Consider the following 27,541-nt stretch of genomic DNA (forward strand, 5'->3'; position numbering starts at 1 on the left):
TTATTTAAAAGAAAACCCACACCAACCACTATTGTTTCCTAACAGGAGGATTCATACAGTACAAATAATTTTGTTATATGATTCAAGATGCAAGAGCAGCTGAAGATAGAGATCAATGGAGAAAAATTGTTAGGAATATTGGAAGAAATCACGATCCTCAGTAATGGGGAAACAGAGAGAGATGTAAGATCTATGTGGTTAGTTTTTTTTAACAAATCACATCAAGATAAGGAAGCAGTTTTTGTTAATAGCTGTTTTTTAGAGCACTTTGTACAGTCTCGGATATGTTGTGTTTTCGTCGTTCATTCGTGTGTTTGGAGCACTGTAGTAACACATGTTTTATCATAAGTTCACGATTACACATTTCGCAAATAGCTTTCTTTTTACGTTGGAGTAAATAGTCATGGATATGTCGCGTGTGACCGATACGGAGACGAGTGAATGTCAATTGTTCTTATCTATTTTTATTTCCGGTTTCCAAGTACGATGGTGTTTCTTGACGTCGTTCCGCGTGTTGGGACTGTTATTCCAATGATATATGTCAGTAATTTTTTAATTTTTTGTTTGAAATATGATTTTAGACCAGTATGTGAAGATGTTGTTTTCTTCAGAGAATGGATTAACCAGTGCTCTTCTGTGGCTAGTCCATATGCAGCTTCGTTTCCCTTGATTGCGCTATGGGAAGTTACCTACATAAAGTTAACCTGATTATCTTGATTTTCATTTTTTTCAGTTCTTTTTTAATGAGAAGAACATAGTATAGTGGCAGTGTTGCTTTAATGTCGTTATTGAACTTCGGGAGTCAGAGATTAATTTATATGTCTATATATATGTTTATATTTAAGTTTTGACTTAATGATAGCGCTGCTACGATGGTGAACAACTCATTGGTAAATAGGGTAGTGGTTGATAGTAAATATATTGCTGCCCCAGTTCCATCTTCGTGTTTGACGTATCGGTGTATACGTTGTAAGCATTGCCGTATGTATTTCCTAGTCTGTAGAATTCTTGTTTTACGTGGATTGCTGATATCTGTGATTTCTTTAGGCTCTTTAGACTGACATCGGTATAAGGAAGAGGGATTGTCCATGAAGGACGCTGTACCGTTTGTAAATAAAACGAGCGGTTCTAATTTATGTAAATATATTTATTTATAAGTTTACAGTACGATAGTATTTTAACAACTAAACTCAACTCATAACAGCGTTCATATATATACCAAAAGTATTATTCTAGAATCATCTGGAGTAGTCCATCTCTAGACTTCCCGTTGGAAGAGCCTCGAAGGCAGGCGCCATTGAAAATGCCATCGATTGTATATTCGAGATGCATCCTTCTAAGAATTTTGACACGTACCCCGCATCGGAAATGGGCTATTTCGTTACGCCCAGTATGGTGGAATCTACAGGACTCTCCAGCTTTGCATGAACCCCTTAGAAAGAAATAACAGTCTACCGTCTTTAAAGGACACGATTTCTTCGGATTAATGCAACACATTAATTCGTACGCCGGTTTCTCGGAAGATCACTTCAAGCATACCTCTGACAACCTTCCAATCTAGATTTTCTAGTGCATGGTCTATCCTGGGTAATTCCAAATTCTTGATGTCATAATTGCACACGATTTTCTTCAAATTAGTTAGAGCACGCCATATATCCTCGTAGCTTGCCCTCTCTGTATACGACTTCCTGGTTACCATATACAGCAAAGATCGAGGACCATATTCTAATCTCAGTACTCTTCCAACTTTAGGCTGCCGATTTTTCAACTCGTCCAAACGACCGAACTTCTTATAAAATACGTATGAGATTTCTTTAGTCATCTCATGATCTTGGGCAACATAGTGGGCTAGAGAGACGTTATGCGGAATACTAAAAAGATCTGCTAAACTTCTGTGGTCACGCCGAATCTAGCACTCTTTCTCTCTGCGTAATTTGACATAAATTCATTAAAGCTTGGTCGCCGGCCATCTTTGATCTCATGTTGAAGGGTTGGTGCTTCTTGTATTTCATTTGAGCCAGCGTATGGTGCAAGAAGATTTATGTGAACTACTTTTGGTTTACCTTTCGGAAATTTCTTAATGCGGTATATTACGTCATTTATTCTCTTTTTAATTTCATACGGACCTTCCCATTGTCTTTGCAGTTTAGGAGACAATCCTCGACAACGTTGTGGATTATAAAGCCAAATAAGATCACCTACTTCATAGCTTTCATTCTGTCACTGGCTAACTGGATGTGTTGTCGGGCAAGTTCATGAAGGTTGTTCATTCTTAATTTCAGGCGGTCGACATAATCTTCGCTTGCTACATGTTCTTCGGAAGGTCTACAGCCAAACTCTAGGTCGCAGGGCAAACGAACTTCATGACCTAACATCAGGCAGGTTGGAGTCTGGCCTGTAGTTTTATTCACGGCCGAGCGGTAGGCCATTAAAAATAAATGAATGTGCTGGTCCCAGTCTCTTTGATGTTCTGATTCAACTTTGGACAGGTGTTTACCCATCGTTCGGTTCATCCTCTCGACCATTCCATCTAATTGAGGATGCAGGGGTGTCGTTCTGGTCTTATTGACACCAATCAATTTACAAACGTTTTAGAAAAGGGTTGACTCGAAGTTTCTCCCTTGGTCGGAGTGGATCTTCAAGGGAACACCATATCGGCTAAAGAATTCTTTAACAAGTACCTCTACAACGGTAGCAGCTTCTTGATTTCATATCGCATAGGCCTCAGTCCATTTCGTAAAATAGTCCATGGGTACCAGGATATATTTATTTCCATCATTCGTCTCTGGAAGTGGACCTGCAATGTCGATTGCTACTCTTTGCATAGGACTACCAACATTGTACTGTTTCCTGGGTGCCCTCTTTTTACCAACTGGGCCATTACTGGTTGCACACAGTTCACATTTTCAGCACCATCTTCTTACATCATCTTTACAGTTCACCCAATAGAATCGTTCTTAACCTTTTGTAGAGTCTTCGTAATACCAAAGTGTCCACCTGATGCACCGTCATGCAACTGACGCAATACTTCTGACACTTTACTTTTAGGTACAATCAACTGAAGTCTAGATTGTGTACCATCATCGTTCTCAAAGGTTCCATACAGAAGATCATCTTTCAGCACTAGGCAATTCCATTGGCTCCAGTAACACTTGACTTCTGGACTACATGCACTAATGTCTTGCCAAGAAGGTCTTTTACTTCGACTCATCCAATCCAATACTCTTTTTATACATGGATCACCTGCTTGAGCATCTTGTAGCTATTAAGGCTGCCATTGATCATTAATGTCGGTGGTTCGTCTCACGGGGCAAAGTCGTTCTTTTAATTTAAGACAGGGATTAGCATTTGCACTGCATGGCCGTCTTGACTGAGCATCAGCATTTGAATGACTTTTTCCAGCCCGGTGCTCAATCTGTTCTAGCTTTCTGACTGTTGTATTATTTTCTTGCATTTTACGGGGAATGTGACCTACGTCGCCACCATTCCAACATCTGGTTTAGCGTCTGTTCGATATCGTGTTACGAACTACTTTCCGTACGATTTCCTCCAGACGTTTTTCGTTTTTTTCGTCGCTCTCTTCAGAGGTTCCTACTCTATAGCTCCGTGAAGCTCGTCTAGCTGTTTTGTGTTCCAAGGCAATGGCGAGCCCTTCATCTTAAACTTTCGGTCTTGCTAGTCGTAAAGCGTTTTGTAGTTCATTGTCTCTCAACCCATTGACGAAGATATCTACAGCAATGTGTTCCAAAATGTTGTCTGGTACCTCCGGATAAGCCAACCGCGCTATACGAGCAACATCTGCTTCAAATTCTTGCAAAGTCTCACTTGCTCGTTGAATTCTGCTTCTTATTTGTACTTTTTAGACTTCTTGTAGATGGGTATCTCCGTAACGTTTGTCTAGTCGAGTGAACAAAGTCTGGTAACATTTTTCTTGGCCCTTAGGAATTGATCTTAGGATATCCACAGCATCACCTCGTAAAGCAGCAGTCAAGGAAACAGCTTTTTCTTGTTCTGTCCAATGATTGGCTGTCGCAATAGCTTCAAATTGTCTACGGTATAAGGTACCGGATCTAAAACTATTGCATTAACTGGTGGTAGCACTTTTGTATTGGTTATTATGCTCTCTAACTGTTTAATCTTCTCTTCTACTTTATCGAATTTTTTAGAAACTTCTTCAAATTTCTCAGTGTTCTTTCTAGAAGTTTCTTCCATTATTTGAGAAACATTTTCAAATTTCTCGTCGAATCTTCTAGAAACATTTTCGAGTTTTTCGTCGTTTTGTCTAGCTACTTCTTTAATAATTTGAGACGTTTCATCGAATCTTTTGGAAACATTCTCGAATTTTCCATAAATTTTTTAGTTAAAACGGCTTCTTCTGCTGATTGAAACTGGAATGTCTCTGGGTCGTCTTCATTCTTGTTGAGAACAGTCTTCGGTCGTTTTTGGACCCGCTGCAGTCTTCATCGCGTTCTTCTGGTTGCTCACGCAAAGTGGTAAACTATTTTTCATCTTTTTTGGGGTCTCAAAATTATTATTCTTGGCAAAATTCACCTTGTTCGTACGATTTTTAGGGGTTAACTCTCTGATAACTGGAATAATAGCAGTTAAATGATAAGTGTTTGTTTTGAACATTGAAACAAGAGGTAAAAATTAAGTGTAAGAGTAGTAGGACTATGACAATAATTTACTACGAAGAGTTATTGAGTGTTGAATTATCAGTTGAGTAAACACCAGGAATAACTCTACCCACAATTTGGTAGATAGTTGGCCTGGAAATCCAGCATACGTTATATATTTAAAATTTGTTTGAAATGAACAAATCATTGAAATAAAGTAGTACTTACCAAATAAGTTATAAAGGGAATTATAATAAGTCCGAGACCAGCAATATAGGCTGATGTTCCTATACCAAGACCTCTTAATTGGGTTGGATACAGTTCTCCAGCGAATGGATAAATAATTAAAAATGATGCAGATATTGCCGATTTGGCTATTAAATATAAAATTAACGTTGTTTGTACATCATCTGAAAAAATAAAAGATACATGATCATCATCATTAGCTGTTTTGAGCCCACTGACGAACATAGGTCTCCCGTAAATAATGCCCACATTAGTCCTATTCTCCTGTTTAACCCTGTTGTTTGATTGTCTCTTCCTAATTTAATCCCGTGGCCCAGATACTTATATTTGCGTGTCATGAGTTGAAATGTTTTTGGCCAGTATAAGGTTGGTCAGGTACTTTGTTTTGGAAAAGTTAATTTTAAGGCCAATCGTGTACCCACAACTCGTGAGAGAACGAGGAAATGTGTACACACATATAATACCTGTGGAGGTTTGTAAGGCTCTAGGAAAGGAAATTTGATGTGGTAAACGATGATTAGGATATATGAGGAAGAAGGGAAAGCATGGAAGAAGAATACAGTAACGGTATTACCGTATAAATATAAAGGAGACATTTGGGAGAGAACTGTAGACCGAAAGTTAAGGAGTAAGACATCGATAGGAGAAGAACAGTTGGGGTTTTTGCCAGGAAGGAGGACAATGGATGTTTTGTTTGCTTTAAGCCAGTTTATAGAAGAAAAGAGAGCTACATTTGGTATTTATAGATCTTGAGAAGGCGTAGTTTCTAGTCAAGAGCAATGGAGATGTATTAGAAAGAAATGGGTTCCTTAGAAGTACGCTCGTGAAGGATATGTATGAGACAGCATACATTAAAGTAAGGACTTGTCTCGAATTGACTGAAAGTTTTCTAGTGACTCATTGCTCAATGCTCCAAAGATGATATCGGAGGAGGAGAACAAATAAATGCTAGAAGAGAAGTTGGGGGGTAGGAAAAGGGCTAATGAAGATTGAGATGACAGAATAAGCACAGAGGAAATATTTCACAGAATGCAAGTAGAATGCTCAATCACAAAAAAGTTGGAAAACAGAGCCCAACAGTGGTACTGGCATATACAAAGAACGCCAGAGCATAGGTGATCGAAAAGAATATTGGACTGGAACACGCCGGAAGGAAGACCTGCTATAAGATGGATAAAGTACATAGGAAATGCTATAATATATAGAAACCTCAGAGAAAGTAACTGGGAGAATAGAGTGCTGAGGATGACGAAAACTGCGAACTCATAATGGGAGAAGAAGATGAAGAAGAAGAAGTAATTTATATTTGTATCTCACTTTAGTGAGAGGTAGAGAGTTACGTCAGTCAGTCAGTCAGTTGCTTTTGAACACATATCATTATTTAAATAAACGAATACTCACCGCTAGGTAAGAAGACTGTTGCTAAGCAGCAAGTTCCACATATTAACATACACATACAAATGGGCCATCTTCTACCCCATCTGTCCATGATTAACAAACAACCCAGATAACTCGGTATTTCCACAGCTGCGGCGAAGAAAAAGCTCAAGTATTCATTGTTTCCCAGAGATGGACTATAATAACTTAGACCTACGTAAACTGTTTCATTTGCAAACCAGTTAATGGTGATCAAAGTAGTTTTTAGTCTCATATTTGGTGTACCGCAAAGATCGGAGCATCCTAAAAGTACATTTCTAAGTTACATTATTCTATATCAGTGGTGCTCAGACTTATACTGCATGGGATCTACCACATAAACTGCAAGCGTCCAGAGATCGACTGCTATACCCTGTTTTTAAACCAGGAGGAGTAATTCAAATTTACCGCGCCGCAATGTTTGTTTGTAATTGGTCCAACCTCAGGCAAGTTTACTCCACTGTTATGAAATTTTGACACTAATGGCATTTCATAGGTTAATTAAGTTATATCGGTTTCTGCGTTATTCTTTTAATTTTTAGATTTTTAGTCTGCTTTTATATAAAAAACAGTTGTTTTTACGTAGCGACGTAAACTCTTTAGCGACGTATTAGTATAATATAATATTTTTGGATTACCGTGGAAGGACGATATGATCAACCAAAAAAGAAGATGTATTTAGTAACTTTTCTAGTAACTTTCTTGGGTGTGACTCAGTCTCTTTAGTTTACTCCTCCTGGTTTAAAAACAAAGCATAGTAAAAAAAAGAGTTTTGAAAATAAAAAACTTTATTGCATATTTCTAGTTGATAGAAAAGTTGTAACTGCAGAGAGTTGTAATTAAAGTCATGTTTTCATATTAATTTTATTTGGATGTTGATGCATGGCACTGCATATCATGTATTTCATATGATGGTACGTAATTATCGAGGGAGAAACGCAAGAATGAAGAGAGATGTTCGTCAGTTAGCCGATTACAATATTTTGATTTCATTATCTTCATTTGGGAAAATGTAGACTTACACAAGTATGTTGATCTAAAGAATGCTGTGAGCTGCAAAGCTACTTGTCTCAAAGACGGATATTTCTCAGACGATATGAAAGATCAAAATTTCGTATCGGTCGCTCTGGATTTAAGGTGTATATCCGAAATTATTTTCAGTACCTTATTTTGGACGGAAATGATCTCGATATTGAACGTAACGGATATTTCAGTGGCTATTTTTTTCCACGTCTTGACAAGAAAATGGATTAGACATGAATGTTACAATGTCTGTCAGTTTTTTTAAAATCAGCGACGCGTCTTTCAAACTCGCTATGAAGTGCTTGCAGCTCCGTTTCGTAATAAACATAATTCAAATGAGCTGCTACTCTTTTTTTTCAACGATGGAAAGTTGCTTAAATCCTTTCTGCTTATTTACTTAATCAATAATTTCAATTTGTTGACAAAAGAATGTGTTGCGCTCATCATATCGATAATTGTTTTATTTTTACCTTGTAGTTCAATATTAAGAAGGTTCAAATGATTTGTGAAATCTGTTAGAAAAGCCAGATCACTAAGCCATTTTTCGTTTTGAAGTAGATGAGTGTCGTCCCCTCGTTCTTCTAAAAAAGAAATTATTTCGGGAAGTAGCTCCTGAAATGCAGAAGTAAATCAGTGTGTTCCGCAGAGTCGCTAGCTTCCAATTGCACTCTAAAAAGACGTGGTTTCAAGCTTCGCGCTCTCATTGAATTCACATTTTTGTTGTCATCTTCATGATGTCGTCCATATTTAAAATTTTGGAACACAAAACTTGCTGGTGAATGATGCAGTGACATGAAAAAAACGATGGAAAGTCATCGTTAGCTCGACATAATGCAACAAATCCATTGTTAACGCCATTCATGGATGGTGCACCATCTGCACTTCTGCCCAGATGAGCTCAATCAGATTGAGCTCACAATGGTATGGGGCAGCCTTAACACTACTTTGTTTTCTCATCTCATCAATGATATATTTATTATATTGTCCCTTATGTTCCTTAACGATATCCAGCAGTTGCACTTTTAACATGGAGTCCTCAAACCCTATATTTTTTTATTTCAGCCACGCTTGGATGTCAGCTTTTTTAGAAGCAGTAGTTGGAATTTTTTCCAATTTTCTGGAATGATAAGACGCGTTGTCCAATACGATGATGGAGTTGTGTTCTAATCGGGGCAGTATATTTTTGAACCAATTTTCGAAAGATGTCCCGTCCATCTCTTCATGGTAGTCTCCACTTTTTGTTTGATTCAAACACCCACAGACCTTCTGGAACAAACCCTTCTTCACTGCCAATGTGACAAATTATTAGTCTTTTTCCTTTTCCTGAAAATTTTATTATTTTAAAATTTACTTGAAGTGAAAAAGCACATAAACATTTACCTGCAGGATAATTTAGCTATGTATATGCCAAATTTCATGTAAATCCAAGCGGTTCTTTAATGTTTACAGCAAAAACCGTGAATAAATGAATAAAGAAATAAATAAACTGTTCGAAACATAAATAAATTAAAATATTGGTTTCTCTTACCTTTATTAAAATGATTACCGTAAGCTACTTTTACTTTTTATTAACAAATACTTTGGTTTTGGATACTAAAAGTTCACTACACACTATAAAACTTAATACTAAACATTTAAACTAAACTCTAAAAAATAACACGACCAGTTAATAACTTAACAATAACTAGAACATATAACACACAATATATTAACTTAAAAACCAACACGATAACAATACAATTTGAATTTAAACAGACTGGCTTAAGGCAATAAATTATATTTAATAGCCTCTTGACTCTTGACGAATGAGAGGGCGAATATCAACACATGCGTTTTTTTACAGTTGGGAATTTGCTGCACGAATGTACCATAATTTATCTGTGAATGCTGATATACCGAATCGGCATTATCGCAACTTTCGGGTGAAGAGATAGCATCATAATTATTTCGATCATGCACGTGTGGTGAGTCAGGACAGTCCCCGTATTTTCTCCGTGAATCGCGATCGACTTCAAAAACTTTGGCGATCGACCGGTCGATCGCGACCGACCCTTTGAGCACCGCTGTTCTATATAATACTAATATTTATTGTTCTGAAGCTATTTTCTTCAATCAACCACAATTTATTTTCAACGAATAGCTTTATTTTCAATGTATAATTTTGAAGATATGTATCCGACCTATTTTATTGTCACTGTATATATAATTTTATTTTCTTCTTTATTTTTACTTCAACTTCGTGTGACTACACCAAATCTCTTTATTCACAAACTTCTTTCGTGAGCTTTTTCCAAGTATTTCAATAGACGTATTTCTAATAGTACTGGCGGTTTCTCTCCAAACTGTATTAGGACTTCGTTTTATGTTTTAGCATATTTTTCCTATTCTTTTTGCCCCAAAAATACGTTCTTTCTTATCTTTTAATATCCATTACTTGATTCTTTGTGATTCTCTCCGATATTTTATGTATCTTTATCAGGGGCGTGCGGTGAAATTTAAAACAAGGGAAGCAATTTATAAAAACTCACCTATTTATAATGTAATTCAATTTTTCTACCATTTTTCGCAAACTCGTCTATAACTTCATTGTAAAAACTTAGATATTGTGACACTGTAGCGTTTTAAATTTGGTGGAATATTTTCGTTTTTCTGTTTGCAAATGAATTTTAAAACGATCAATATATTATGGCATTTTAAGTTGAGATTCTAAATATCAAGTTTTGGTATTCAGCTGTTTTTGTCTTTCGTCGTTAATACGCAATAAACTGGAATATTTAAAAGTTGTTTCGAGTCCCCTAATATAATATTGCAAGTCAGGTATACGGTTTTTCTAAGACGTATTAACTGAGAATATTTTTTTTGGCTTTGTTTACATTAATATTCCCCTATTCTCTGTATGTATTGTGAGGTAAAAAATTTCCAGTTAACCAATTTCAAAGTAAATAATCAAGAAGTTTTTTTGTTGGTTCGTTGCTAAGAACGAGGTCAAAAAAGGGTAGATTGTTTGTTTTAAGTTTGTAGGCAAAAACTAGCTGTGAGACGTAAAGGGAAATTTATTTTGCGTTGAAATTTGTAAAATGTAAGGCATTCGGGAGTCGACATTTAAGCCCTAAGCAGAGCAGCCGTGCTACAATGGAGTGAAGCAAGAGATGCCAGAGTAGAAAGATTTTTTTTTGTGTTATGTCTTAAGATCGGTTAAGGTGATAATACTCTCTGCAATATGGCAGTTTAGAACATAGTTATCACCATAAGATTTGTGAACCGGCACTGAAGAAATTTGGAAAATTATTATATAGGATGTCCCCGTTGTCAGCTTGCTTCCTCCACAGAAAATAATTCTACATCTATTGATTGTTCGTCCCTGAGTATGGAAATGGTTTGCTTTGTCCCTGTTGGAGAATATGTCCAGATAGAGTCCCATAGATGTTAACAAGTTTTTTTTGAAAGTTAAGTGCTAAACAGTGAAATCAAGGTAACAATTAACATTTTAAATTTTAAAGTAAAGACAGACAATTTTTTTTGATAATTATTAATAATTGCTTTCATTAAAATTTAAAAGGATTTGTAATATTTAATAAATTGTAAATTTTATGGTTTAACTTAGCTGTCATTTTATTTGTTATTTTTAATTTAATGCTAACATATGACAGCTAGCTTCATTTGTTTCGATATTTATTTGTCTTGTTTGTTTAAAAAAAAAAAGGTTAATCTCTGTGCGATAACGTTTGTAAGTTTTTGTAGTATCTCCAACCCCTTTGTAAACGAAGTTTGTAAACGGACACATGTAAGTTTTTTTATTCTGTATTTGGCAACTATTTATATAGTATATTTTTTATGCCATTTATGTGTTGATAACTGTTTGTATGAGACAAAAATAAACGTTTTGATTTGTTTCTCTGATCCATTTTTGTTTTTATTTTAGAAAATCTCCTAAACTTTTTGTATGTTTACTTTTTAGGAAGGAAGAAACTTTCTTTCCTCCAGCAGGAAGTTTTCTCGAAGCGGCGTCCCTTTTAAATAGCTAGAGGTATTTCTTCTTGTCTTTTTTTGCCCATTTGTCCAGGAGATTTATGTAAGTAACCTTTTTATTTCATTCATTGTGTAGATACCCCAATCCGACCCATTTATTTCAACTTATCCACGACCCCAGCTCTCCAACAACCAACTGAGTGTCGTTCGCACAAGTAACGATTGTTTTGCTTGCCTTATCTTCGCCCCATAGTTTCTGTCCCCAATTTTCTACCCCATATTTTTACCCTATGGTAAGCAAAATAATTTTGTTACAACACTGGCATCATTTTTTGTGTTAATGTCCTCAGTTTCGTATAAAACAGTTAGCGCCGAACGTAATGAAATCAAATCAAATTATTGTCCATAAAGATGTATCAAAGATTTTATTTGTATAACATCTCCAACATTATCAGTGCGTATGCGTTTCCTTATAGGCTCAAAACTTCTTGCCATCATATTATTCAAGCATTTTTCAAAGTCATCTCTCTTTTTGTTAATAACATCTTTAAATTCGTCAATTTTTTTATACAGAAGCCATTATCGTTTATCGTGCATTGTAATACATTAAATAAATTATCTGAGAATGGAAATATTTCAGAAAAAAGCAAGATTAAAAAATTAAAATTAAAATCATTTTTTAAACTATCCAAAAATCCTCTCGAGCTATTTATGGTTTCTGTATCCCACTTTTCATCATTCTCTAAAACACTCTCAAATAATTATTTAATTAAAGAATCGCGATGTTCTAAGACTGTTAATACTAGTCTGCCGTTGTAATTCCATCGCGTCACTGCAACTTTATCGTTTTACAATTGTATCTAAAGCTTGAGTTCGTTTAGAGGATTTAGAAAAGAAAGCAGCCATTCCACTTAAAGTTGCAAAAAAACTTTGCATTCTTTGTAGTGTATAATATCGCACTAGGACATGTTTCTCGCACTTTTAATTGTAGACCCCCCAAATACCCAGCCATAACCGCAGCGCCGACATAACTTTGGGCAATTAGCTTGTCATTACCATTAATGGATTTTAAAAATTCACAAACGATTTTATATAATGCTTCTGCCGTTCTATCTTCTGATACATTTATAAAACCTAAAAATCTTTCCTGTATAATTCTGTATCGTACTATTGCAGAGAGCTGGCTAAAATTGGTAACATCAGTTGTTTCATCTAAAATAATTACAATGCAGCGTGTTTGTTTAATTTCATCAATTATTTTGTTTGAAACTACTGTCGAAATAGCAGAAATCAAATTATTCTGAATTCGATTTGAGGTGCCTTGAAACACACTGGACTGTTTTAAATGAGAATTAATGGGAAAATCCCAGTAGTTGGCTGTATACCATCGTTTAAAAAAACATACAGAAGTTAAAACACTTCACAATTGTATTTAGGTATATAAAAACATATAGTTAAAACTTTTAAAAGTGTCGTCAAAATTTATACAGTAGCATAACGTTTTCGATCTAATCAGATCATCCTCAGTGCCTTATGTTGTTGAAGCTAACAATGAATTTGTGGCTATGACATCCATATATGGGTTTACATCATTCCAAAATTAAATTATATGGTGACTCTAGGTCGATGACATTGGATAAAATTTAATACTTGAGGAGCTACATGTCTCCCTGCTCGGTTTTTAACACGTGGTTCTTGTCAGTTAAGACGACACAGACCAACTGAGTTTAAACTTCAATTCACAACCAGTTAGCGACTCGTATTGTTCGTAAGATTTTTCCGAATTAAAATGTCTGATGCAAGTTTTTATTTTGGTAGTGAGATTTTTCATTTCAGGCTTCGACCTACCTTTAATTAAAAAAAAACAGTAATACCTCAGCTTCTTTTATCAATTATTTTATTGTTTTTATTAATAATAATAGTAATTTTTATTGTTATTTCAGGTCAGATTGTTTTAATATTAAAAATAAAACAAAATAAAAGATAAGAACAGTTGATTTAAAAATATTAAAACGATTGATCGAAGAAAGCTGTAATAGTATCGTTTTCCCTATTCGTGCTATGTAAATATAATATATAGTACCTTTATTAATTATGTTCCATGTTTCACCAAAATTCAACGAACTAAAGCGTTTCTCTAATAACAAGCATACTACACATTTACACACTACAGCTGATTCCACAAAATCAGTCGACGAAGTCGCCACTGTTAAACGATGTAGTATATCTCCAAATTTAAATTTGCCAAAACTTCGCAATCAATTGCCACAGTTGGTTATAAAGCGACAAATACGGTCAACTTAACCTTCGCTTCTCAGTGTATAACCCGGGTTATTTTTATATAAGGCAGGAGAAGCAACTCTGAACGTAGATCATCCCGAAATAACTCCGACTACCAATGTAGAATTACGAATAGGAAAGCTAAAGATATTTGCCCCGACAAAATAGTTAGAATCTGGGAAACTTATTTGGAACAACTGTTTAATGATGACCGTCCTAGTGGGTATACACTGAGCAATGATGATACTGGCCCTTCTATTCTAAAATCAGAAGTGGAGAATGCTATAAAGGGTCTTAAAAATAACAAAAGACCAGGCAACGATAACGTATACGGGGAAGTATTGAAAATGCTGTGCGAAACAAACAGTCAATTTCTAGACTCACTCGTCAGACTCTTTAACAATATTTATAACAGCGGGGAGTTTCCTGAAGACTGGCTAGAGTCAACTTTTGTTGCCATACCGAAAAAACCAAAAGCAAAGTCTTGTGATCAACATCGGATGATAAGTCTAATTAACCACATTTTGAAGGCATACACCAAGGTTATTTACAACAGAATAAGCAAAAAATGCGAGGATAACATTGGAGATTCGCAGTTTGGGTTTCGGAATTCTCTTGGGACAAGAGAAGCACTTTTTAGTCTACAGGTACTCATCCAGCGCTGCAGAGATATGAACAAAGACGTGTACATATACTTTATAGACTACGCAAAAGCATTCGATAACGTAAAGCACGAAAAGATAATTGCAGTTCTCCATAAGATCGGAGTCGACTACAGAGACATTCGAACAATAGCGAGTCTCTATTGGGGCCAAACAGCTAAAGTGAAAGTAGGATCTACATTGACCAATAAAATTGAGATCAAGAAAGGGGTACGACAGGGCTGTATCTTGTCTCCTATTCTCTTTAATATATACTCAGAAGAAGTATTTAAGACAGCGCTGGAGGAAAGCACAGAAGGCATAAAGATAAATGGAGAAATAATTAATAACATAAGGTATGCTGATGACACTGTGATTCTAGCAAGTTTCATGGAGGAACTGAGTTACCTAATGAGTAAGATACAAAAAACAAGTGCACAATACGAACTCAGACTAAATATCACAAAAACCAAATGGATGTTAGTAAGCAAAACCCAACAACCACCACAGCAACTGATATTAGACAATGAAAGAATTGAACACGTGGATTCGTACATCTACTTGGGAACAACAGTTAACTCAAATTGGGATCAAGCGAAGGAAATACGTATAAGAGTAGAAAAGGCAAGAGCATCGTTCACTAGCATGAAGCAAATTTTCACCTCTAAAAGCCTCACCCTACCTCTCAAAATTCGACTTCTGAAATGTTATGTATTCCCGGTTTTGTTATATGGAATGGAGGCGAGGACAATGACCGCAACATTGATGAAAAAAGTAGAGGCCCTCGAAATGTGGGCTTACCGACGTATATTACGTATATCCTGGACTGAGCACGTGACCAACGAAGAGGTACTACGCCGGATAGGTAAAGAGAGAGAGGTAGGAATAAGTATAAAGAAAAGAAAGTTGGAATACTTGGGTCACGTTATGAGACATAATAAATATAGAGTACTACAACTGATCGTTCAAGGGAAAATAGACAGCAGAAGGGGTCCAGGGAGGGGAAGACACTCGTGGCTCCAAAACTTGCGGCAATGGTTCGGATTGTCATCTGCTGACCTATTCAGATCTGCCGTAAACAAAGTCAGAATAGCCATGTTGATTGCCAACGTTCGGAACGGACAAGGCACATGAAGAAGAAGAAAGATATTTGCAGGGTCGGAACGAGCTCGCTGCTCGTTTTACATAATTCTCGTATGCAGCTTAAAAGGCTGCTTATATATGTATTTCTTTCCCCATTCTTCGTAGTACAGTCTCGTTGGTTATCTTGTCCGTCCATGATATCCTTAGGATTCTTCTGTATAGCCACATCTCGAAGGCTTCAAGTTTTTTCCCCATCGCTTCAGTGAGTGTCCAGGATTCAACTCCATAGTATAATATCGAGAAGGTATTACTTCGTAGGAGCCTTACTTTTATCTCCAGATTAAGGTTGTGGCTTTTAAAGAGTTTGGCCATATTGTTGGATACACTCCTAGCCCTCTCTATTCTATTTTAATTCTTGTGAGTGATCCCATTGTTCGTTTAAGAAAGAAAAGTGATGTATACGATTAAAAGGAGAAAGTTGGAATATCTCAGACACATAATGAGAAACGGCACTAAATACAGATTACTCAGATTAAGCATCAGTTAATAAAATAATTATAGCCAGAATGATCGCTAATATTCGAAACGAAATAGCACCAAAAGAAGAAGATATATGTGCTGGTTTAAATTATTTTTTGTTAAATAATTATTCTCAGTTACTGTGCTAGTACGCTATTACTACGGAAACCTAGGGGAGCAATGTTTCCTTTGCTTCCATACACCGCACGCCCCTGATCTTTATTTTGCCATATGGGCTTCCCCCAATCTGGCTATGTGGTGATTCCATATTTTTTTCTGTTTAGTGTCAATTCGTTTATACACTGTACGTTACATTTTCTTCTAATGTCTTCACTCCTCTTTCGATCTGTCAGCATATTTCCTGTACTTCTCTGATCTCTGTAGTTTCCAGTAATCTTTGTGTTGTAGCTGCGTCGGGTCTTGTTTCTGATATATGTCATTATTTTATTTGATAAATTCTTGACTTCATCTCAATGTTAATATGTCGGTTTCGCCATATATTATTAAGGAACCCTGTCAGTCTATTTGCTTTTTGTACTTGATCTCTCACTTCTTTATCCAGGTCTCCATAGCTGAACAGTGCAATTTCAAGGTATTTTATTTCCATTACTTGTTTAATACTGATGTCATTAATTTCTATTTTATATCTGATTGGTTCTTTGTCGATTATATTGCTTTAGTTTTCAAAGTTGATATTGTCATATTAAATTTTTTTGCTCCTATGTTAACTCTGTGGACTAGTCTTTGCAGACTATCTTCATCTTGGGCTATCAATATTGCGTCGTCTGCCTAACAGAGTATTTTTACTTCTTTGTTTCTCATTCTGTATCGTCTTTCTTTGTTGACGCTTTTGATAATTTCATCCTGGATTAAATTAACGAACATATGACTCAATGAATTTTCCTGTCTTATTTCGTTGCCTACGTGTATAGGTTCTGTAAGTTGTCCATCTATTCTGACTTTTATTTTGTTGTTTTGGTAGATGTTTTCAATAGTTTTTATAATGTTTAGGGGAACTTCTCTATTATTCAGAAGATGGATTACATCTTTGAGTCTTACTTTGTCAAATGCTTTCTTCAAGACAATCAAAAACAGAAATGCTGGTCTATTATACTCTGGTTATTAAAAACATATGTTATATATTAGATTATAAAAACATATTATGTTATATATTAAAGATCATCTTATTTATAAAATAAAATACACTATAATTACACAATTATAAAGTTTCTTTTATGTTACCTGGATTCCTCTTAAGTCTCTCCTCCTCACTTTGAGTTCTTTTGTGCATAATTTTCCTTTTTAGCTGTTGTCTAAACGTAGCTGGTAGATCTTTTTTATTAACTTCTGCCAAAGTTTCCAATATCTTCGAAGCTTCTTCGAATCTTCCTTTAAGTAGCAACCATCTTGGACTTTCCGGCAAGAAAAACCAGTAGAAGTAGTAGAGGACGAATGGAATTGATGTAACTTGGCATAGGAGGACCCAGTCGCGGACCAAATATGTTATACCAGCGAGCATCATCAGGCCTACCGTGTAGAACATGCAAGTCAAAACTGTTACGAATGATCTGTAATTTGGACCCACGAGTTCCAAAGCTAAAACAGTGTGTTTACAAAAAACTCACATATAAAGGTTAAAAATAAGTAGTAAATAGTATATTCATTTTTCGAAATGATTTCTGAAAATAAAATTTTAGTATTGTTCTGAAGCTATTTTCTTGTGGCATTTTAAAGTAATTACTATTTAAATGGGAATAAGCCACAATTAAAGGTTAAAGTACGTTTATTGACGTTTATAGTTTATTTTTATGAACGAGAGAGTAATTAGCATAATTTTAACTGGTAGCTCCGACCACTCCATGGGCGTGCTCAAGATTAATTGAAAAATTACTTCGAATAATTGTAAAAAATAAATGAATTATTTCAGTGTTATAAAGTGTTATGTGTATGTAAACAAAAGTGACCTCTTTTATCACACACTATATTAGAACTGACTGGCCTACATTAAAAAGGGTTTTAAAAAATTCACATTTTTTTTAATTTTTAAAAATTACAAAAGAGAAAAAGAGTTTTTAAAACCGTCTAAGGTATGTTAAATAGATGAATAAAAATATTAATATAAAACTTACAGCTACTTGTTACAAATCCAAATCAGATTCAGAAGATGAACCAAGATTTATAATAACTGGCTCGATCATTTTATCAGTAATATTGTCCAGCTTCCACATTTTTTCCTCTTCTTTAATAGTGTGATTTACTGCCTTTTCCCAGTTTTCAGGTTTTACATTATTTACGGCCTCCAAAAACAATTGTTTAACATCATGAATTTTAAAAGTGGTATTTTTTCTTGAAACTTCACTCTTTATCTGTGCCCATACCAGTTCAATCGGGTTTAATTCACAATGGTATGGTGGGGATCTAAGTACTGTCATTCCACGATTTTTGGCAATTTCATCAATTTCGTATTTTTTAAATTTTTCTTTATGAAGGGCACACAACGAATAAAGTTCCTTTCTTATAGATCCGGGATGATACGTAATATTTTTTAAACTCAACCAATTCTGCAAGTCTTTTTTTAACTACTTGGTTGTGGGCAGTCCTTCTATAAGTCTGGAGTGATAACTTGCATTATCCATTACTATTACACAGTTCTTAGGAAGAAGATCTATCATTTGTTCGAACCATTCTTGAAAGACATCAGCGTTCATGTCTTCATGGTAGTCACCGGTACGAGTTGATTCAAAAGTTAATAAACCACCTTCAACAAAACCGTCTGAACTGCCAATGTGTACTATTATCAGCCTGCGTCCCTTTCCTGATGGTGGGTTTAAACCAGTAGATAAGTTATTTACAAAAGCGTGCCTTTGACTTGTAACAGTTTCATCCTGCCAAAATTTATTTGGTGTATGACCCTCGTTGATCCATGTTTCATCAAGATAAAATATTTTTCTTTTTTGGTTTCTCATTTCCTTTATGGTTCTTAGAAAATGTCTTCTCCATATGACAATATCGCTTCTTTCTAATAAAATAGACTTTATGGGATTCTTTTTCCAGCGGAAGCCTATTTCTTTTAAAAGTTTCCATAACGTACTTCGACTCATTTCTGGGTAATCCTTATCATCTCGAACTGAGACAAGAACTTTATCCAATGTTGGAAATTCTTGTCTAAAGAAGAATTCATGCACTTTCCGTCGAAGTCCTTCTTTAAAATGATATTCTATTTGAAATTTTGGTTTCCCTGGAGTATTACGTGGCATTTGAAAACTACCACATTTCTCTTCTTTAATAACTCTGTAAATCGTAGATTTCCCAACACCAAGTGTACTGCTAACTAACTCAACGGTCTCATCAACACTTTCACATAAACGTTTGTCTGTAAATGATTTAAAACAATGAAATATTAATGTTTTTTCATTAACTGTTAGAGGACCAATTTTTCGGCGTTTACACGGCACTTCCAAATTTTCCATAACACTAGTATACACAATAAACTGCACCTTGCAACTGAAGTACCTACTTTTAGTGAACTGTTAAGAATTTTGAATACGCCACTTGGACCTTCCTATATACAAAATGGAAAACCCCACTATCACATTTTCTGTGGAATAAGTTTAGAAGGTAATTATCTAGTCAATTACTGTCGTAGATTCCTGGAATTAAAGAATTAAATGTTTGATTGTTGAAACCCTTACTTCGTGGAATGCACTCATTTCAGATAAAATAAAACGTTTTATTTTATTTAAAGAATTAAACTTTATTTTGCAAATAGGCAAAGAATTAAACTTTATTTTGCAAATAGATAAAATAAAACGTTTTATTTTATCTAAAGAATTAAACTTTATTTTGCAAATAGGTAGGTACTTATTAAACTTTTATTGGTTATATATAACCAATAAAATAAACATCTTACATTTCTTGCAAATTCATTAGTACCTGTTAACCTCCATCACTCCGACACTGGCAACTTTATTTAGGGATTAGTAACCCTCAAAACTATTGTATTCTATTCTGCTTCATCCTTTATACCTGGTGGTCATACTCAATTTAAAATTGTTTTCCTATATACTTCTGTAAACTTGTTGACAAATATCTGTTTTTCATTGAGTCACCCGTATCAACAGTTTAGGGATTTGCATACATAATTTATTGTTTTATTACTCTCTCATACATAAAAATACACTATAATTGTGGCTTATTCCAATTTAAATAGTAATTAAATTTTAGTGAAGCAACAAAAAACCGCTACCAGATTGACATATCCAGACTGACCGGCTAAAGTATACATACAAACGCAAGAATTACAACTGCAAGTTCTTGTTAGAATATTTCTTATGTAAAATGTTCATCTTTTAAAATCATGTAAAATGATGTACTAATCATGTAGCATTTTCATTTTTTTAGAATTAATGGCCTTTAGAATGCTGATTGCTCTACCACTATATTATGTATACTATTTCGTAGACTGTTTTAATTGCCTCTAACTATGTCGTATTTTCCGTTTCCCCTATAATTAATTTCGTGTTAGTATTACCTAGTACTTCGGTTATGAAGCCAATTGCGTATTATAAACACAGATGTACTTCCCTTCTCGAAGTACCCATTAAAAATATTTATATTAGCAATCAGTTCAAGCTGTTTGGCTCTAGGTTATAAAATATTTAATTCATTTTAGTTTGGTGTTGCGATGGCTGGCGACGTTAGGTAATTAGTATTTTAAGTACAGTTTTGTGGAGATACCCCGCAGTTAGCCGCTTTCAATTCAATTCTTTCAACTAGTAGCCGTCTTCATTATCGTGTTTACCTTTTTTTTACTTCAGGACACACGCCCTCTCCAGAGGTGAACGTCTTGGGTTCACAGACTGACTGATTTTGAGTTTTTCGACTTACTTTTGCTTCAAAGATCTAAAGCAAAAGAAAGAGGAAACAAAAATAACTTAAATATATACTTACATATTATAAAAGGTATTTGGTACATGGCTGGTATTGTTAATCCAACAACTATTCTACTCCCTGCCCACCACCAAAAGTTTCGAGCTGTTATTGTCAAGGCGCTTCCCAGAAGTAGCGTGGTTAAGCACAAAAAGAAGGTTATCTTTCTTCCTATTATATCAGTAAGACGCCCAAACGTATAAACACCAATAGGACCTCCTATGTTTAAGGCGACCAGTCCTAATGTAGGATAAATGTCTTTGTCGCAAACCAGATCAAACTAAAAATAAAGTCTTTAAAAACCACTTCAAGACTATATTACGTTTCAGTCCCTTAATACTAATCAAATTTATTTATTTATATATATATATATATATATGTATATATATATATATATATATATATATATATATATATATATATATATATATATATGAGTATTTTAGTAATTTTTGACATTTCGGCGTCTAGTCAAATATATGGACAACTTAATAAGAAAATCCCGTAAGTCGCAAAAACAGAATTTTTCAGGAGACATAAAAACATTTTAAAAATTAACGAAGACTGGTTCTAAAGAAAGTATTTTACACACAAGTTTTAGAAAGACGTACCTACAGGTAATAATTTAATTAATTTGGGCTCAAATGAAGGAATATATTGCCCGAGAGAACATTGGTGGTGTTCAGTGCCTATTACAAACCAGTATAAGAGGCCAAGAACAGACAAACGTAGTACAGGAAGACCATCTACACGTTGGACTGACATCAGGCATATCATCAAAAATTGACAACAAAGAGCACACAATCGTAAAGAATGGAGGAATTTAAGGGACCCTATGTCCAGCAGTGAACGTGATAAATGAAGGCTGGATTATGATGATGATGATAGGTTGTATACATCCTAAAAAGTGGAAGAACGCTATTGCCCATGTATTGAACATAGAAAAGAAAATGTGGAAGTTGGATGGGATTATGGAAAATGTTATTAAACCAGTAACTCCCAGTGAGTAAAAAGTTTAATGGGTAATATAAATATTTTTATCTTTGAATGAATTTACTTTATTTCTGTTAAATATGCTAGTTATGATAACAGTAATTTTAAATCATAGAATACAAATTAATTTTTATTGTAGGATCATCTATGCTCTATCTATGCACTAATTATAATCAAAGGTACTCACATCAATTACGATGCTGGAAGAAACTTCACTTCGATCGTAAACCCAACCATCCAAGCATTTTTCAATTGGCCAAGATGTGTTCACAAAAATTCCTTCTAAACTGCCTTCGTAATCTTCCAATAATTGGGTCCAGTTTACTGCATATCGTTCACATTTTGAAAATGACCTGTTATTAAATGGTATAGATAAATTTCTTTGTTCTTCTTCGGTAAACTCAAGTAAACCTGGAACCTTTGGTTACTTATTATATGTCACACGAAAAATTACATATTTTATGAGATTGATATACAATGACAGATATCCTTATGGCCATACAAGAATATTGTCAAGGACTTTACAACATTACAGAAAACCACCTGAAGAAGTAAATATGCTAGTGAACTCTAAAATTAAGAATGTAAACTCCGAGTTCCAGCCAAAAATTGATAAAGCAGAAACAAGAAAAGCATTTAAGCACATAAAAAACATAATTTTTAAAAAATGGAGAACATACCAACAATTGCTAAATAAAATATTACAAGAAAAGAAGATCACCGAAGATTGGAACGAAGCAGTAATGCTGTTAGCGCATAAAAAACGACTTAAAAAAATATGGTCCAATAACATTAATCAATATGACTTATAAAATCCTAACAAAAGTTCTTCCTAACAGGTTGACAATAAACTTAGATTCCAGACACGAGAACAGGTAGAATTGAGAAAGGGATTTAGCGTCAGTGGCCACTCGTTAACTGTGAAAAACGTAATAAAAAAAAAACAAATGAATATAACATCCCAGTAAATGCAGCTTTTGTAGACTTTAAGAAAGCTTTTTACAGTGTGAAACACTGGGTAATAAAATTCTCACTTAAAAATAGTAAGGTAGACTACATATCATTGAATTTATTAACAACATATATCAGAAAGCAAAAACACGAATTAAGATGCATAAATTTACGGACCCAGAAGCACTAAACAGTGGAATAAGGCAACGTGACACAATATTAAGCTATTAAACCAAGCCCTAGAGGATGTGTTTATGAAACTAAATTATCAATATAAAAGGAATTAGAATAAATAAAGAATATTTCGATCGAAAAGATCAAAAGATCGATCTTCGAATGAAGATATGAATGATACTCAAGCTACAAAATTTAATTATTTAGGTTTGAGAATATATACCAGGGTACTCAAAATTTTGGTAAAAAATGCTACACCTTCAATAACTGTGTTTTAGTAAACAATAAATAGATATAAATACAAGTGAAGATATTACTTATACAGGAAGAAGGACAAAAGCATCACGTAGATGACATAAAACTTAAATATCAACAGGGCCATGATTTAGGATTATGAAGAGAAAAAAATTCAGTTTTAGCAGTTGATTCTCGGTAAGTTACTGTAAAAATTTAAGTAAGTTCTTAGCAATATTACCTTGCACCAATGGTCAGGAACGTCTGCCATAAATAGTTGATTGAATGCTCCAAAACCACAGGGGAAACAAGCTGGTAAACAAACTAACCATAACATGAGTTTCTGGTAAGTTCCGAATTCCCCCACTTGAGGCAGTAGATCATCCATGTCCATGTTATCATCATCCTATAAACAAGAAAATCAATATTTAAAAATGATGAATTTAAAAGTCATCTGTGTTATAACTGTTTATTAGAAAAAGACAGGAAGGTTCCTTGAGTCCTCTATTGTTCAATCTGATTGGATGAAATAATGAAAAAAGTATGAACTAAAAAAGTACCAAATGGGAGAAAAACAAAATAATCTGCTTTCCAGACAACGCAATATTACTCTCTCAGAGTGAAGATAATTTACAATATATACTGCACCAATTTAATATAATCGCAGAAAATTGAACATATTAATTTCCCCAAAAAAAGACAAAATGCATGGTATAACAGCAAATTTACTAAGATGTAAATTGGAGCTGGAAGGTCAGATAATGGAACAAGTGACTGAGTTTAAATATCTAAGCATCACATTATCTAGACAGTTTTATAAGGACCTAAAAACAATGAAGGGCAATACGACCAACAGCCCAAGATTTATAAAAGACAATGCAGGACAATTGCTCACAGACGACGAGGAGATAAGTCGCCAATGGAGAAAGTATTTTGAGCAACTCCTAAATACAGAAAAACCCTCAACGACAGGGCAACAAAGACAGTACCAGTTAGCCGAACCTGAAATACCAGGGCCCACACTAGCTGAAGTAAAGTCCACAATTTCGTTCCTAAAAAACCATAAAGCCCCTGGCCCAGACGGCATACAGGCGGAACTACTAAAAAAAGGGGGAGAAAAGCTTCACCTTGAGATATATCATCTTATAAAAGAAGTCTGGGAAAGAGAAGAAATACCGAAACACTGGCATGAAAGCCATATAGTACCTATCCACAAGAAGGGAGACAAACAAATATGTCGGAACTACAGAGGAATATCGTTAATCAATACAACGTACCAAATTATATCCATAATTGTGTCTAGAAGGCTAACTTCATACGCAGAGGAAATAATAGGCGACTACCAAAGCGGATTCAGACCGGTAAGGTCGACTATAGACCAGATATTCGTCCTACGCCAGGTGTTGGAAAAAAACTGGGAATTCAAATCTTCGTGGACTTTAAACAAGCTTACGATTCTGTTAGCAGAGAAGCATTGTGGGAGACCATGGTAGAAATGGGAGTACTTGGAAAGCTGGTACGATTAGCACAGGTGAGCACAGAGAACGCTTCCGCACGGATCAGAATTGGCAGCACCACATCGGAGGAATTCCTAATTGACACCGGGCTTAGACAAGGAGATCCTCTCGCCCCTCTGCTATTTAATTTTGCACTGGAACATGCGGTAAGGAAAGCTCAACCACAACTGACAAACGGATTTGCCGCCCAAGGATCAAAAATACTATTGGCGTTTGCGGATGACGTGGACACAATTGCACAATCCACCAGAGATGCAAAAGAAGTTTTCACCCTATTCGAAAATGGAGCCAAGGAAGTTGGTCTGAAGGTAAACGAGGACAAGACCAAGTACATGGTGTTTACGAAGAACCCAAGACCAAGGGTTAGACAAAACGTAACAATCAATGAATAAATACAACTTTGAAGTCGTCAAAGAATTCAAGTACCTGGGAGCGATCATAACATCTGAAAATAAATATAAAAAGGACGTGGTAGCCAGGATCAATGCAGGAAACAGGGCATATTATTCATTAATGACCGTACTTAAATCAAAAATACTCTCAACTGAACTCTGAACCAGCGGGAAATGACAATTACGGGAAATTACTGGTACTGGAAAGACAGATACTGCGGACTATCTATGGGCCTTGCAGAGAAGAGACAACAGGGGAATGGAGAAGAAGACACAATGATGAATTCCAGACAGTATATGGAGATGAAAACATAGTCTTCTTCTTCTCGTGCCACTCCTAGCGGAGATTGGAAATCATCATGGCCACTGCGACTTTGTTAGCAGCGCGCCTAAAAAGTTCAATCGAACTACACCCGAACCATTCACGTAGATTACGAAGCCACGATATTTTTCTTCTTCCCACACTTCTTTTGCCCTTAATTTTGCCCTGCATGATATTTCTTAAAAGTTCGTACTTTTCACCTCTCACAATGTGCCCCAAGTATTCCATCTTTCTAGTTTTTATCTCATTTAGAATTTCGCATCTTTTGTCTCGAAAACATAGTAAGTTACATTAAAGCAAACCGAATAAGATGGGCGGGCCACGTACTAAGATCGAGTGACGAAAGACTCCTGAACGCCACATTCTGGGAAAAGCCCGATGGCAGAAGGTCAGTTGGTCGCCCAAGAAAGAGATGGAAGGACGCAGTAGCCAGTGATCTACACAAAATGGGAATACAGCAATGGGAAATAGCTGCTCAGGACCGGCAACAATGGAGGAAAATAGTAAACGCGGCCAAGACTCACATAGAGTTGTAAAGCCAAATGATGATGATGATCACATTATCTAGCTACGGAAAGCTCGAAACGGAAGTGGAAGACCAAGTGAATAGAGTAAACAGAGCGGCAGGCTGCCTGAATGTAACAATATGGAGAAATATAAATATCGGAAAAGAAATAAAAGGCAGAATTTACAATACAGTGATCAGACCAATAATGACATATGCGGCAAAAATACGACCTGACACAGAAAGTTGGATGTTAGAAACAGCAGAGATGAAAACACTTAATAGAAAAATTGATAGTAAAACATTATGCGACAGAGCTAGAAGTACAGATATACAACATAGATGCAAGGTGGAGAACATTAAGTGCTGGGTAAGAAATAGAGGAGTAGAATGGAACGATCATATAAGTGGAATGACATCAAATAGAATAGTAAAGACGGCAAGACACGGTTCCCCAATAGGAATACGATTAGTAGGAAGACCACGTAAACGCAGCGGCGGCCGGCCAGGTGAAGTAAATGAAGGTGAGGTCAACCAAAAAAAAAAAAAAATATAATTAAATTGAGACAAATAAATAAAAAATGAAAACAACATTATTATATCTAATTTCTGAAATCAATTATTTATTCTCTTTTAATTAATCTAAAAATTAAAAAAGACAACTAGCTTTATTAGCGGTACGTACTTGACGGTCAAGTCCTGACCTGTGTCACTAGCCGTGTATAATAGGATTCAGGAAGAGGTGAATATAATTTTTGAAATGCAAAATCCATCTGCATCAGCGTTCACGGTTGCCATGGCAACGTGACGTCAGCCTATCCTTAGTGATAGCTGAGAAAACTGGTACGTGCAGTTCCGCTTAAAAATATATTATTCGTCTTCACCCACTGTTGGATGTGTATTTGGTATTCCTATTTTTCGGAAATTTCTCTAAGCGACAATATTTTGAAAATTAGTCCATTATATAGATATTTTTATATAGTATAGTGTATAGTATAGTATTTATTAGTTTAGTTTAGTCACAATATTAATTTTATTGGTTTAGTGCACTTTATTAATACATTTCTCTGTTGTTTGTTTCGGATTTCGGATATAAAGTGTTCTCGTGGATTTCGTTTGGACAAAAATAATTTTAGAGAGACATGAATCCAATTAATGACTTCTTCTTCTTCGTCCTATGCCGTTTTCATTAACGGAGGTTGGCGACCACATTTCTAAAAATTTCTCTGTCTTTTGCAACGTGGAATAAATCGTCTACAGTCATGTTTGTCCAGTCTCAAATATTTCGCAGCCATGATTTCCTCTTTCTACCTATTCCCTTTTTGCCATCGACTCTACCCTGCATGATGACCTGCAGAAGACTATATTAAATGGTGGCTAAATTAATGACTTGGTGTGTAATATATTAGAAACTCCATTTAGGCATTGGAAAAATGAAGATAAAAGGGATGTTCTTTTACATTGTCGACCAACCAGTATTTTAAACATCTGCGTCTGATCCAGAGTGGTCGGCTGCAATCAGCATCTGACTTAGAGTGGGCGGCTGAATCGAAACTCACCAACCTCAGGCGTGGTGTTTTAATCGCCAAAAAACCCTCAATGAAATGTCGAGGTTCAGAACTAAAATACCCCAGGCAAGCAGAACTGAACAAGAAAAACTGTTTTCAAGTTATTAGGGCCATAAACTCTAAACATTTTTTTAACGAATTTTTTATGAGATTTGGGCGCGAA

At 35.3% G+C, this 27,541-nt stretch overlaps 1 protein-coding gene across 1 annotated transcript in view; it reads right to left on the reverse strand.

The window, feature by feature from the left end:
- CarT (Carcinine transporter) overlaps positions 1–27,541 on the reverse strand; it is a 31,287-nt gene that overhangs the window by 1,754 nt on the left and 1,992 nt on the right. The window contains exons 2-7 of the mRNA XM_072536844.1: positions 23,316–23,480; positions 21,903–22,133; positions 20,744–21,002; positions 17,036–17,389; positions 6,264–6,542; positions 4,845–5,026 (exon numbers count right to left, since the gene is read on the reverse strand). Coding sequence (XP_072392945.1) covers positions 4,845–5,026; positions 6,264–6,542; positions 17,036–17,389; positions 20,744–21,002; positions 21,903–22,133; positions 23,316–23,480 — 1,470 coding nt within the window. The remainder of the gene's footprint in view (positions 1–4,844; positions 5,027–6,263; positions 6,543–17,035; positions 17,390–20,743; positions 21,003–21,902; positions 22,134–23,315; positions 23,481–27,541) is intronic.

The sequence above is a fragment of the Diabrotica undecimpunctata genome, chromosome 7 (genome assembly GCF_040954645.1).
Source record: "Diabrotica undecimpunctata isolate CICGRU chromosome 7, icDiaUnde3, whole genome shotgun sequence".
Taxonomy (NCBI): domain Eukaryota; kingdom Metazoa; phylum Arthropoda; class Insecta; order Coleoptera; family Chrysomelidae; genus Diabrotica; species Diabrotica undecimpunctata.